This window comes from Actinia tenebrosa, unplaced genomic scaffold, assembly GCF_029948245.1.
Source record: "Actinia tenebrosa isolate PJP-AT-01 unplaced genomic scaffold, QUT_ActTen_1.0 PGA_scaffold8__29_contigs__length_14323225, whole genome shotgun sequence".
NCBI lineage: Eukaryota > Metazoa > Cnidaria > Anthozoa > Actiniaria > Actiniidae > Actinia > Actinia tenebrosa.
Window position 1 is genome coordinate 7,082,876 of NW_028292585.1, and position 13,673 is coordinate 7,096,548.

Here is a 13,673-nt window from a genome sequence, read left to right on the forward strand (position 1 = left end):
GAAATGCGTTTTTGCCCAAGCTATTAAAAAAGTTCTATTGGAAAAAATGCCGAATCCATAAAAGTATTACGGAGTGATTTGCTGGTAGAGCCTTTATTGGAGTCCAAGCGCTAACTGATAGAATATCTCAACTAATTCCTCTTTATAGGGATTTGCACAATAATCAAATATAATCCAATTAAATGAGAGGTTGCCAAATTATCAGCTATTACTATAGAAGTTTCTGAAGGCGTTGCCTCTTAATTAAAATAGAAAAACTAAGAATATCTGAGTTGCCACCGAAAGTTTGCATAAGATAAAGGTCAAATTTAGCTTGTACGTGCATCGTGAGAGGCATGTGACTATTTAACAATTAGACTACGAGGTGGAGTTTTCTATTAGTCAAGTAATATTTCAAAGCCTACAATGAGGACTGGACGGGATTTCAAGTCAAAGCAATTAGTTCCAGTCCGAGGCGCAGCAGAGAACTGGAACTAATTGCGCGGACTTGAAATCACGTCCAGTCCGATATTGGAGGCTTTGAAATGACTTCTCATCTCATTAATTATTCGACTTGGAGTAACTGGAACAAAATTTATTCAGTCCTAGGACTGAATTAATTTTGTTCCAGTTACTCCAGACTGAATGCATTCCTTTCACAGCACTTTACCAGGTTTCAAGTAACATCATGTGACCCAAAAATAGCCCATTGATTGGCTGGTTTCCTCATGAATTATTAATGAGTCGGCGTAGCGCCGACTATCGACTATTTGACTCATAGAAAACGAGAACGATTAGTCTAATTGTTTTAGCATAAACCTACTAGCTAATATTATAATATTGAAAACTAAGAATGACACTGAAAACTCTACTGAACAAAAATATGGTCAACGGCGGTGGCACTGTTTTCATTCATCTTTGCGAACTCGACTCGATGTCTTATCGCGCATAGTTAAGCTTGCTCTATTTCTATAGCTTTTTGTGTCTATTGCATGATAAGCAGTAGACACTATGCCATCGAGTTTGCCCAGATATACTTCATATTCTATTTGACTAGCGAAAAATATAGTTAAATGACATACGACTATAACTGACATAAAGTTCATCCCGGTGTAAGGGTTGTAAAACTTCCGATTAATTTCGGATCCCACGTGCACAGCTAGCGGCGCATGGCGAGGATAGCCGACGTTATCCGAAGTCCCGCGTACTGGCTTGTCAGCTTGGCTGTTCTGTTTGCGACTGCTTACGACTTTTTACCGACTGTTTGACCAATGTATCAAACCATGATTCGGTAGGATTCAGTGATTTCTAAAAGGTAATCGCAACCATTTTTGTAGTGAATTTTATCTTTTTTCGGAACAAGCTTAAGGCACACAGGTTTCATGGAATGTGTCAAGTGTTGTTTAATTTCAGGTATTTCCATTATCTAGAAAGAATTTATCGCAAAGAGTGACCACTGAATTGGCGTGTTTGTGCTATTCGAAGCATGTCAACAATGTCGCTTCATGAACGATTGAATACAGAACCGATGCGATGTGAAACCGACTCAGATTGTTACAGTGACAATATTTGAGCCCTTTAAAGCAGATAACTGAGCTTCGTAAGCAGAATATTAAGCCCGCCCTGATTACCCGCAAGTGAATATTCTACATAAATATGATTTTAAAATGTTCATATTCTCTTGCTTTTTGTGATATATGGAATTCATGGATGGCTTAGTTTCAAAGGACTTTGGAAGGAGTTTACATAGGAGTGTGTGCCGTCGCTAACCTTTTGTCATGAACTATTAGCTAGGTGACATCCCCCCCCCCCCCCCTCTATTTCTGTAAGCTAAAGAAGTAATAGTAAAATTACAGAACGAAGATAAATTCAAACACTCTTAAAAAATTGGAAACGAATATTTAAAACTTTGGAACCATTTTTTTCTTGCATTTGTTCACAGAAATATCTTTATAATGATTTATCTAATATTCTACGTATCCTTATCAAGCCAAAGATTCGTTAACACATACAATGATGCAAAACGTTTATTTAACTTGTTTAAAAGATCCGTACGAGTAACACAGAAACTCTAAGCCTCATAATGGCCTACGGACTTAAATATGAAATCGCTATCGCTATCTAAAACAAACTAACGAATACAGGTCAACATGGATCAAGACTTGTAAAACCTTGTTGAAATCCATCACAGCTCCATAGCAACGAGGCCCTTGGTGTTCACTAGTAACGAGGATGGTCCTTAAACATTTGGGGAACTGGACCTTCTTTGCAGCTCTTTGGAGGAGTGAACACTGAAGGGTCCTTTATTCCAAGCTCTACATTATAGAAGCTAGAAAATCACAAACAATATTCAGAATAAATTGATTATAGTTACGAGTTGTTCATCGAAGACTCTTAATACAAATTGGACGTAATGTTTTTAACTCGTGGATACGCGTAGCTACGCAGGCTAATTACTAAACGAAGTTTTATAGAATATCCCGACACTTATTTCACAGTGTAAGTCAAGTAAATAGTTTGTCAGACGCGACATCAAGGTCAAGATATGATGTACATTTATAACATAAACATAACAAACGCTCTTGTCAGCGGGACGGAACACAGGTAACCCAATGTCTAAATAGTGCAAGCAGGATTTAAAAGAGGGTATCCACGAGGTTTGCCATAAGGCAGTTTGATTCCATTTCTTACCAAATGGGTCGATCTGTTATTGTCCAACTAGTTACAGTAGCTTTAAGCTATAGTTGTTGGGTGGAAGTAGAACAAGGAGGGAGGTTGGATGGAACAACAGTGAAAAGTTAGGTTTTATTGATACGTTACCTTTCACGAATTATCATCCCCTTAACGGTGACTTTGCCAAAAAAGGGAATGCAAGCGTCATCGGTTACGCAGAGGACGTAGTCTCCTGTGAATAAAAACGTTTAGCCAGACAGCAAGACAGCCAGCCAGCCAGCCAGCCAGCCAGCCAGCCAGCCAGCCAGCCAGCCAGCCAGCCAGCCAGCCAGCCAGCCAGCCAGCCAGCCAGCCAGCCAGCCAGCCAGCCAGCCAGCCAGCCAGCCAGCCAGCCAGCCAGCCAGCCAGCCACCTAACCTAACAAGCATCAACCAATCAACCTTCCCAAATCAACCCACCCACCCACCCACTTATCCAATCTACCAACCCACCAACGTGCCATCCCTCCATCCATTCGCCTACCAATGTGAAATAAAATGATTTTTTCATTTTGATATTGAATAAAAAAGCATAACGAGTAGGAGCGATTACTCACCTTTGCTGCTCTCTGCGGCGAACGTCCCATAATAAGTTTTGTAAGAAAGACCTGTGTTTTTAAGTCCAAAGTACGCATCACCTACGAAGGTCGCATTGTCAGGGACTTGGGCTGGTACGAAAGGCTTGTCATACTTGGAGACTTTGCATTCTCCTGTGCTGCGTACAATGCTGTAGAGACGATGCTGTTGAACAAAGAAAAACGAGAAAATAGATGAACTAGAGCTGTAATTAATGTGAGACTGTTTGATGGAACGAAATAGACACCATCTTGGAAAGATGTCTCCTAAACAGCCCCACCTGATGCACAGCAATGCCAACTAGTATTTGCCAGACATTTCCTCATTTCATACTCTAAAAACTACATGATATATACCAACATATTTCTTTGCGAGTGAATTTCGAATTTTCATATTCCTGCCAATTAGGTTATGGGACTTAACCATTGTTTGCCCCATATCTTTTTATCATTCTTAAAAACATCATGCATAAGTAATGACCTTAGAACAATACAAAATCGCTACCATGAAGGCACCTGTAAACCCTGATACAGAATTCGTCCTGATTTGCATAAGGTTGACCTTGAAATATCTCGGCCAAATTACATTTAATGTTAAAAATTTTACTCTAAAAAAAGCATTAATCTAGACATTCTTTAAGTAGTATATACAAGGGCCGATCCAGGGGGGGGGGGGGGGGGGTCAAAGGGGGGCTGAAGCCCCCTCTTGAGCAGAAAAAAACAAACAAACAAAAAAACCTGAAGAATTAGATGCTTTTTTATTGTTTTTCGCTGTGTTGACGGAAGAAACTCAATTAGCCCCCCTCCCTAAAATTTTGGCTGGATCCGCCCTTGATACAATATTCGCGTGAGATCTGTATGAGGTTTAAAACAGCTCGCTAAGTTGCAGCTTCGCTGTTTAAAATCCTCATACAAACTTTTAGAGTTGATTGACCTTATATGTGTGACATACCTTGTTGTAAAGGATGATGTATTCATACTGGGCAGAATCAACCTGCACCAGTGCACGGACCCTCTCGTTGACAGCATCGTAAGATACCTTAAGATACATTGCAAGATCTTTGGCGTCAATCTGAAATAATTGTTGAATTTGATATGAATTCGCCCTTTGAATATCGAAGCCGCTGTTACTTGGAACAATTAATTTATACTAACGATGTGAATCAGGTTATCAGATCATAGTTTCTTCTCTTTAAAGGATATTCGTCGGTCGAATTGAGTTCGGTCTAGCTTTTCCCTTGACACATAGTCTCCCCCACAGCCGCTTTCAGTGTCGGATATTGACACAGGGATTAGTTTGTGTTCCCTAGTTATGTGATCCCCCGAACACTGGCCTGGGTACTATTGTTTTGACAAATTTCTCCCCCAGGACAAGGGCTGTAGTAGGCATCGCACTGTAAGTTTTGTATACTAAAAAAAAAATCGAACCTAGACGCTCACAAACTTTGTAAAATCTTACCTCAAGGCTTTCTTCTCCTTCCCACATCGTTGGAGATTCTGCAAAAAGACAATCAATTTTAGGTATGCCAGGCATTTAGTCCATTTTAGACCGCGACCGGCTGCCGGGCAGTTAGCCAAAGTGATGTTCGCTATGTTTGTATCATTACAAGAATTCCATAAGTCGTGGCTTTCGCTCCTTTGTGGGTTGTATCCAGAATCGATAGGAGAGCGAAAATACCAAATTAAGACAAGTAATCAGTCTAACGTCGTATTTACAAGCCAACAAATTCAATTAATTATCCTAGGAACCAAAGGTGTAAAAAATGGATAAAATATACTCACTACAAGGTTTGCTCGAGTGTGCAATGCCGAGAACCGCCATAAATGCAAGCAAAGCAGCAAACGTATACATTTCGAGACAAGATTTAGGTTCAAGTTATCAAGTTATCGTGTAGTCGTCCTCTCTATACGATGGTTGCATGCACTATGATGCGAATTTTTCCGTTCTATCAATCTATAAAGAGATTCTTTACATCATATGTTATTTTCGGTTGTTCTCGTGATCTAAAACTTTTCTACTTCACGTGCTACCTCGCGTGCTACCGCAACAGCACCGGGCCTTCTCATAAAACCATAATTAATGAAGCGAAATGGTTGGGAAGCCTATTGTTCCATTGTTATACAGTATGACGTTGACCCTGCACAGAGGAGGAAACGTTGCTCCGTTTGTTCATAGTATTTGGGAATATAGAAGTTTTTAACCCTAAAAAAACGTTCTAAAATACTTAATATTTGTTAATTAACTATTTGATTAATGCAAATTGTTTTTTGAAAAGGAAATTGCCTTTTTTAATGCTTTCTTATTTATCATCTGTATCTGCGCGGAAATATTTATTCGCATGGTTTGTGGTCATCGAATGAAAGTTTTCACTTTCAAAATGTTCATACATGAAAATAATAAGGAAATGAGTATTTTTAGCCATACTTGGTTTGGTGCATTGTGCACGGTCAGTATCACGTGATGGTACGGTTCAACATCAAACGCAAAACAATTCTATGGAGTTTCCAAACCATTCCGCTCCATTAATTAACTATCATAAAACCCACGTTTCTTCAACACACAATAGGCACAGGCAAAATATTAAGTCACAAGTTTTTCTAGGACACAGTTAATAATATCAAAATGGAAAAAAATACGCAAGTTCATGTCTTGTTAGTCTCCTACGAAGCCGCTACTAGTGTCGTCACGCAACGCAATATCAAATATTATAAGATCCTTCTTAGCTCAGCCTCAAATAACGCGCACAGGAAGCCCAAGCGCTAAAATTGAGGGTATGACGTAATCCGGTTAAAATTAAAGTTTTTGCCCAAGCTATTAAAAAAGTTCTATTGGAAAAAATGCTGAATCCATAAAAGTATTACGGGGTGATTTGGTGGTAGAGTCTTTATTGGAGTCCAAGCGCTAACTGATAGAATATCTCAACTCATTCCTCTTTATAGGGATTTGTACAATAATCAAATATAATCCAATTAAATGAGAGGTTGTCAAAATTATCCGATATTACTATAGAAGTTTCTGAAGGCGTTGCCCCTTAATTAAAATAGAAAAACTAAGAATATCTGAGTTGCGACCGAAAGTTTGCATAAGGTCAAGGTCAAATTTAGCTTGTACGTGCAACTCGTGAGAGGCATGTGACTATTTAACAATTAGACTACGAGGTGGAGTTTTCTATGAGTCAATAGATGGTCTAGAGTATCCACTTTTAGTCTTCAATTTCGTCATCAATGAAGTATTTGAATATAGTAACATACTAAAACATTATTCTTGTAGCTTTATCGAGGATATTAGTTTAAAAAAACTGCCTCGTTATATTCCTGAGTTTATTTTGTAGTTTCTAGTAATCTAGTAGTGAAAGCCGCTGACCAGCAAAATAGATTCAGCTGTCTAACCTGGACCACAGGAAGCCCATCCATTATAAGCATAGATGAGTTAACGTATTGAAGGACGAACACGTTCTCTCGATCGCTGCACGTTTACTTGCCTAGTTAGAAAAGGTCCCAAGGAGGTGGCCTTTATTAGTATTTCCGGTCACTGGTTGTGATGAATTAGCATCTTGAAGGACTAACATTCCCTCACTTTTTCTTGCCTTGCTTGAAAGGGTGGTAGTTTGCTTGCCTTGTTTGCCTCTGCAAATGAATGCTCCGTCGAATAACGAGTGAGACAAGGCGCAAGCTAAAGCCTACGTTTGAAAAGATCTTTCGAAAATTAGGAAATAGTAAGAGGTTTACATAGTGAAGTGATAAATCTATTAGTGGATTACTAAACTTATAATAATCGCTAGTATTTAGTTACAAAAATGATAAACTCGGTATGAAATACAAGTAGTCCAGCGTTTATTCAATTTCACATCATAAGATTCAAAGTAAAAATTGATATAAAAAAGTCTAATATGCATAAATGTTTTTTTTTTATGCGGTGCAACTTTCATATATCGATCAGTACATGGTATGGATCAAGTCATCATGCTTGAGGGAACCGCCTTGCCTACAGTTGCTGGGAGGTATAAACATTGCAGGGTCTTCGATTCCCACAACAACGTTGTAGAAGCTGAAACATTAATGAATGTAGTCGTTTAGCTTTCTAGCCTATATAGTCAAAACAAAGCAAACACGGTACAACGCGCGCGTACAGCACAGCATAGCACAGCCCAGCCCAGCACAGCAGAGCGCAAAGCTAAGTAGAGCATAGTAAAAGTAGGATACTCTTTAAACCCTCAAATAACACGCCAGATATAACCTCTCTGGTATCACAATACCATTTTCAGTTAAAAAATCATTATACTAACCTGAAATTGATGACACCATAGTCTTCAGTGTAGACCCATGACTGAACAGGAATACATCCCTCTGTTGTTACTGAGATACCGTAACCCCCTGCAACAAACAAAATAGCAGTCATCAAAAATACTCCCGTTAGCGTTGGCATCGGCTGTTGGGCTGTAGAGCAACGGGCGGTTTAAACCAAATCACAAAACACTTGCTACTTCTCCGGGATAAATTGAAGTCTTATCTTGTCAAGTTATTATACCTGATCTTCCCCGTCTTTCGTATTCTCCGTAAAACACTTTAACCAGTACCCCAGCTCCAGGCAAACTGGATCCAATGTATTCTTCAGTCGCGTAATAATAATTCTTTGGGATTGTTGCTGGTCTGAACGGCTTGTAAAACCTGTACGCGGTGCATATTTTTTCGTCCTTATCGTTGTATGTGATGCGATAGACACGGCGCTGGAAATAATAAAAAGAACACTGAGCTTTCGTTGGTCAAAATAAAAAGGTTCGGCTCTCGCCACATACTGATTCCAAATTTTTATTGATGCTTTCTTCTGAAGTCCCAGGCCCCACAACATCGTACACACACACACACACGGAAATTAATTGAAAACTGGTGGGGAATTGCCCTATTTCATTGTGAAGTCATAGTTTGTTTATAAGGGGGACCGAATGGTGAAGAAAAATAAGAGTTAGAACTTCTTCATGCTTGTAAATGTCCATCAAACTAACAACGGTTTAAGTTAATATTCTTTGATTGAGGCAACCGAATTTTGGATAAATTTGTCTGGCGCGTGTCTTAAACCTACTTCGCAGCTGTATACCACACATACCTCGCGAAAAAGCATGATGTACTCAAAGGACGGTAGTTTTCCCGAACGACTATCTTCGTCTATTATGTGGACTCGTTCATTCACAGCATCGTAAGACATCTTGGCGAGTATGGTCTTATTCATCTTTTTGGGAGCAGACTATAAAATATCATTTTCAAGATTAATAACAACTCGTATAATTACTGTAAAATTGTGCTATTTTCCAACTAATTTATTTGTACACAACCAACCAACCAACCTACCCACCAACCCAACCAACGAACCAACGAACTAACGAACGAACGAAGGAACAAGACAGATACTTTATTGATGAATAAAAGAATACAAAAAAGAAAAACTATATAACCTGCATATAGCTAAAGCTAGTCTAGGCAGGTTAAATTCACAGAATATACACGTAGATTTACAAAGATGTCTTTATATGTTAATAATACTAAATAATCAGAGTACACAGAGCTGAATAGGAAATGAAAAGTAGTTCACTGAGTAGAAAATGAAAAATAGCTCATTACAGATAGACTTACTTAAAAAGTTTGAAGATCTCAGTATCATAGCGATTAATATTAAGATCGTTTAATAAAACGGTTTTGATTTCCTTTTGGAAGTTTTTTTTGGATAAACTCCTAATGAAAGGTGGTATTTGATTCCATAGACGTGCACCCACTCGCGAGAAGGAATCTTTTTGAGTGTTTAAACGTGAATATCTAGTGTAGAAATTATCACTGGCAGAAGATCTTGTTTCATAGGAGTGAATATCTTTTATGTAAGTAAAGAGTTTGCTAATATTACTGGGAATATAATCATATTTAACATCGTACATTAGCTGTGCTACTGAATAAAAATAAAGAGATTTGATTGGTAAAATTTCATGTTCAATGAATATTGGTATTGCACTTTTAATTGATTGCACGAAAAATATTGACCTTAGAGCGCGCTTCTGCAGAATGAGCAATTTATCAGTAAGCTTTTTGCAAGCTTGACCCCAGGTACATATTCCATATATCAAGAGCGGCTGTAAGAGGGATTTATACATTTTGATTAGAGTATTTTTTGGAACAAAATGTCTCAATCTGCTGAGAATACCCACTATTCTACTTACTTTTTTGCTTATATAATCAATATGAGGCTTCCAAGATAATGTACTATCTAATAAAACACCAAGATATTTTACACAATCCTTTTTTTCAAGCTGTATATACTGGTTACTTTTATAATCCAAGATTTTAATGTTCAATGAATGTTTTGGTTTGTTACGAGCTGAATGGAATAAAACAAAGTTTGATTTTTTGATATTTATGATAAGTTTGTTTGCAGTGAACCAATCATGGAGCTTTGTTAGTTCATTGTTCATTTCCTTTTCAAGGGTTTTTAAGCATTTATTCGAGTGAAGTATATTTGTATCGTCTGCGAAAAGATGAAATTTTAAAATATTAGAGGCCATACTAATATCATTTATGTAAAGGAGAAAGATCAAAGGACCTAATGTAGAACCCTGAGGGACCCCAAAATTAGTTGCTTCTTTATTCGATATATGATTACTAACACTAGTAGTTTGAGTTCTCTCAGACAAGTACGACTTAAACCAATTATAGACGCATCCTCTCACGCCATAAATATAAAGTTTTTTCATGAGAATGGAATGGTCAACAGTATCGAATGCTTTCGCTAAATCAATGAAAACTTCACATGTGTATATTTTGTTGTCCATATTATGTTGTATTGTACTAATTACATCAAGAAGTGTATCATGATGTTGTGTGGAGTGATTGTGGAGTGATTGTGGAACAAACGAACGAACGAACAATCAAGCAAACAGAACGACAGACAGAGAGCACATAAGCAAGTAAGCAAACAAACAACGCAACAAACAGAACCACAGATAAGACAGCAACAAGTATAAGCAACTCACTCAAATAAACAGACAAGAGACAGACCAACATACGAACAATCAAAAATCAACCCAATGCAAATCATAATCTGCTGAACCTGCCAGAAGATTTATAGTAATGTTTTCAGTATCACTCCTTGGCAAGTATGATTAAAGATCATAGCCTGTAAATACCTGTAACAAATTTCCTTCCCATTGCACGGGGGTCTCTGCGTTAAAAAAAAAAAATGCAAATTTAATCATATAGAAAATATACTTTTGCAATAATTTTTAGTCAACTATATCCTGTCTATGTCCTTAAAGCAAGGCAAGACTAGGCAAGCAAAAGTAGAAAAGGACTATGATATATATGTTATGGGACGACCGCTCTCGGTACGAGCTCCGGGGTCTTTATTCCACTTTCTCTGACTCTCTTCTTCATCTCTTACTTAAACTAATTACATGAGCTCTATTTATAATAACTTCATGACATGTGTCAGTCTTCAATCAATATGATATTATCGCTGTGTCTTGATTGGCTAAAGGAATTAGTAAATTCCTAAGTGTGATATCTTAGATTAAAGAGTAATGCGAGTAAAAATCTTAGAACTAAACATAGCTTAAGCTTAAGTTAATTATAAAAGTCTACGAGGAATATTTCTATCATAAGATTTAAAAGAATAGTGCTAAAATAACTAAGCAAAGGTGTAAAGAGTGTGTAGGGCGTTACCAGAGGTGTACATGCTAATGCGAGGAGTTAAAAGGTTCACTTGTAAATTCAAAGCATACCATTATTTAACCTTGTGCGTGATGGTAGCCTTACTGAAATCTTATATCGATATTTTTAATAGCTAATTGATCGTTCTTTATCTTGTTTTCATACGATAAGAAATAGTAATAGTAAAGTCTGTAAAAACATTAATTTTCTCTCTCCTAACATGTTTTCTTGAGATAGCTAGTAAAGAATTTATCCCATTTACAGTATACTCGTGTATACAGCTGTTTCTAAAGAGGTTGGTGAAGTTTTTTTTTGTCAGCGCAGAAGAAACTATGTTGCATAGAAAAACGTGTAGACAAAGTTTGGTAAAATTTCACTGTCGTTGTGACCTTTCGCTGATTGAATTCACATTGCCCTCAGCGACATTCAACGTGCAACTAAACCTTTAAATAACCTTTTTTGAAATAGCTGTATATGTTACACAGCTAGTAACATACATGAAAAAATTACTCAATTCTGATTGGCTTGGAGCAGTGCTGTTCAAACATATAACACAGTGTAAAAAAGGGTAGTACATTGCAGTAAAGTGTAATACAGTGTAAATATAACAAACATAATTCTCGCTTTTGATTGGATGATAATAGCCAATAAGATGACAGATAATTGTGACGAAAAAGATGAGGATTTAATCGTAGAGTGTTGAGGTGATATCTAATTACGAGTGAGTAAAGTGATATTCTCAGCACAAGAGACGGTTATGTAACATTCTGTTTAAAAAATAATTATCGATGAAATACAATTTTTTACTACTTAATAAGATTTTTAGGATATTTTTTTACATTTATAATTAAAAACTTTATTACCAACGAGTACGAGTGCTTGTCTCACGACGGGAAATCTTTTGACCAATTCGAGACTTTGGCACTTCACCACTACCGGACGCGTGTTCGGCACGTCCAGGCGAATCATTTTGCAAACAATCTTCAGTTTTTACCTGTTTAATCGTACAATAAAAGGCTTTTTTTTGCATAGCATCACACCTGAAGGAGGTTCGCAGTCATTTCTATTTATATTACCGTTGTATTTCATTAAAAACGCTTGTACAAATCGATGGCAAAACAACCTCAGTCAGCGCTAGTTATGTTACGTAACAGACACTAAAAACGTCTGCGAAGGAGCCAAACTCAACGCGAGAACTACTTCTGTTATTTTGCGCAGTGCTTTTTATTTTCTATAACAAAATTGAATGAGGAATTTTTGTCCAATTCTTTTCGCATTTTTTTTACGTCTCGGTAATTGATCAGAGTGAACAGAGTTAGCGTATTTGAGTTTAAATCGACTCAAGTAATTATTCTCATCGGTTAGTTTCTAATCATAGTGCAAGATAAGGCTTCGGGCTATCTACTAACGATAACCGTGACGGGTACTCACCACAAGGCTGAGGTCTTTGCGCACTTGCAATCATTGCAAAAGCAACCAAACCAACCAAAGCGCATACCAACATCTTGAACATCGTTGTGCGGGTCAACTTTGTGTCACACTGATTGCAGTCAACAAATCTTTTCTTTTTATATCATGTTGTACCGGGCACATTCTTTCTAAACCAATCATGTCACTTGATTTGTTGGCAACTTTTTTGTGATTAACCAGATGTTGTATAGTGAGGAATTGCGGTTCACTGACATGAGCCGGGACAATGAGTCCCCGGCATGAGTCGGGCCAATCAAAGGGTGAGAGCGGGGATATCGTGAGAGAGTACAACTCAACCAACCCATTGCAATGAACTTGGAAGGCCATTCATTTGTGTGCAACATCAGCTCACTATTTTCCAGTTAGCGAATGTAATTTTTATGGTTTATTGTAGCGCAGGAATGTCAGTGTAATCACGTTTTCAGGATTATCTCACCAAGACTACAATACTTCCTTTATCTCGGCGACGATCGGCAACACACTAACAGTAAGATGTCATCACATCGATGATCCGATGATGGAAATGCAACACGGTACTATATTCATTTCACGTCGAAAGTAGCCAGGCGTTGTTCCCCACGAAGAACGTCTGGCTACGCAGGCTAAGTCGAAAGGCAAGTGGGGACAATCTGGGACACCGCCGACATGAAATGAAATGATATCATCCCAACTTTTCCTTGTTTATGGCCCTTATGAAGTCATTCAAGCAAATGCTGTTTTTCCCTAAATTTTGGTCAGATACAAAGAATACATTCGCACATCTATTTTCCTCGCCTGTACTCTTTGTGGCAAAAAGGAATAGACCTCTTCGGCTTGGGGTAATGTTTTCCCATTTCAGACCACGTGTCATTCCCTCGAGAATAAGATTCTTTGTTTGAGCTGTAGCCATATTCATGTGTCTTCTCATGTGCAACCGAGCGCAAACCTTAAACAAAGAAATGATACTCTAGGGAATGACATGTGGTCTAAAATGGGGAAAAACATTACGTCAGAGCCGAGGAGGTCTATTACGCTCATTTTCTTTGAAGTGCGACCCGCTCGTAAATTTCGACAAACAAGTTTTTAAAAAAGTATGATTTTAGTCGCCTGTCAATCAAGCTGTTCCTAAAGCCACTTGCAACTCGGACGGTTACTTACCGTACGACAAGAGAATATTAAGTAAGTATGTTAGGGGTAAGATTAATATTTTGAACAACGCGCGCGCGTGTGTGATTAAAATAGCTTATTTACCCCCAATGCATGACGGTCA

At 37.9% G+C, this 13,673-nt stretch overlaps 2 protein-coding genes across 2 annotated transcripts; both read right to left on the bottom strand.

Annotated features, from left to right (window-relative positions):
- Positions 1–1,991: 1,991 nt before the first annotated feature.
- Positions 1,992–5,272, bottom strand: LOC116299585 (mammalian ependymin-related protein 1). The gene is made up of 6 exons (XM_031708256.2): positions 5,048–5,272; positions 4,725–4,762; positions 4,218–4,337; positions 3,248–3,431; positions 2,800–2,884; positions 1,992–2,308 (listed from the first exon to the last, which is right to left on the bottom strand). Exons 1-6 carry the CDS (start codon positions 5,115–5,117, stop codon positions 2,200–2,202), a joined length of 606 nt encoding a protein of 201 aa, XP_031564116.2. The 5' UTR covers positions 5,118–5,272; the 3' UTR covers positions 1,992–2,199.
- Positions 5,273–7,082: 1,810 nt separating this feature from the next.
- Positions 7,083–12,539, bottom strand: LOC116299597 (mammalian ependymin-related protein 1). The gene is made up of 6 exons (XM_031708267.2): positions 12,386–12,539; positions 10,432–10,466; positions 8,370–8,507; positions 7,794–7,992; positions 7,552–7,639; positions 7,083–7,313 (listed from the first exon to the last, which is right to left on the bottom strand). The coding sequence occupies exons 1-6, from the start codon at positions 12,465–12,467 to the stop codon at positions 7,202–7,204; spliced, it is 654 nt and encodes a 217-aa protein (XP_031564127.1). The 5' UTR covers positions 12,468–12,539; the 3' UTR covers positions 7,083–7,201.
- Positions 12,540–13,673: the final 1,134 nt, after the last annotated feature.

Excerpts from the sequence above, each read along its gene's own strand:
- LOC116299585 (XM_031708256.2), bottom strand. The coding sequence starts at position 5,117 with ATGTATACGTTTGCTGCTTTGCTTGCATTTATGGCGGTTCTCGGCATT. Across the intron at positions 4,338-4,724 it reads AAGGAGAAGAAAGCCTTGAG|ATTGACGCCAAAGATCTTGC; the intron begins GTAAGATTTTAC and ends CAATTATTTCAG. Across the intron at positions 2,885-3,247 it reads CGCCGCAGAGAGCAGCAAAG|GAGACTACGTCCTCTGCGTA; the intron begins GTGAGTAATCGC and ends TTTTATTCACAG.
- LOC116299597 (XM_031708267.2), bottom strand. The coding sequence starts at position 12,467 with ATGTTCAAGATGTTGGTATGCGCTTTGGTTGGTTTGGTTGCTTTTGCA. Across the intron at positions 8,508-10,431 it reads GGGAAGGAAATTTGTTACAG|TCTGCTCCCAAAAAGATGAA; the intron begins GTATTTACAGGC and ends GATATTTTATAG. Across the intron at positions 7,640-7,793 it reads CGAAAGACGGGGAAGATCAG|GGGGTTACGGTATCTCAGTA; the intron begins GTATAATAACTT and ends TGTTTGTTGCAG.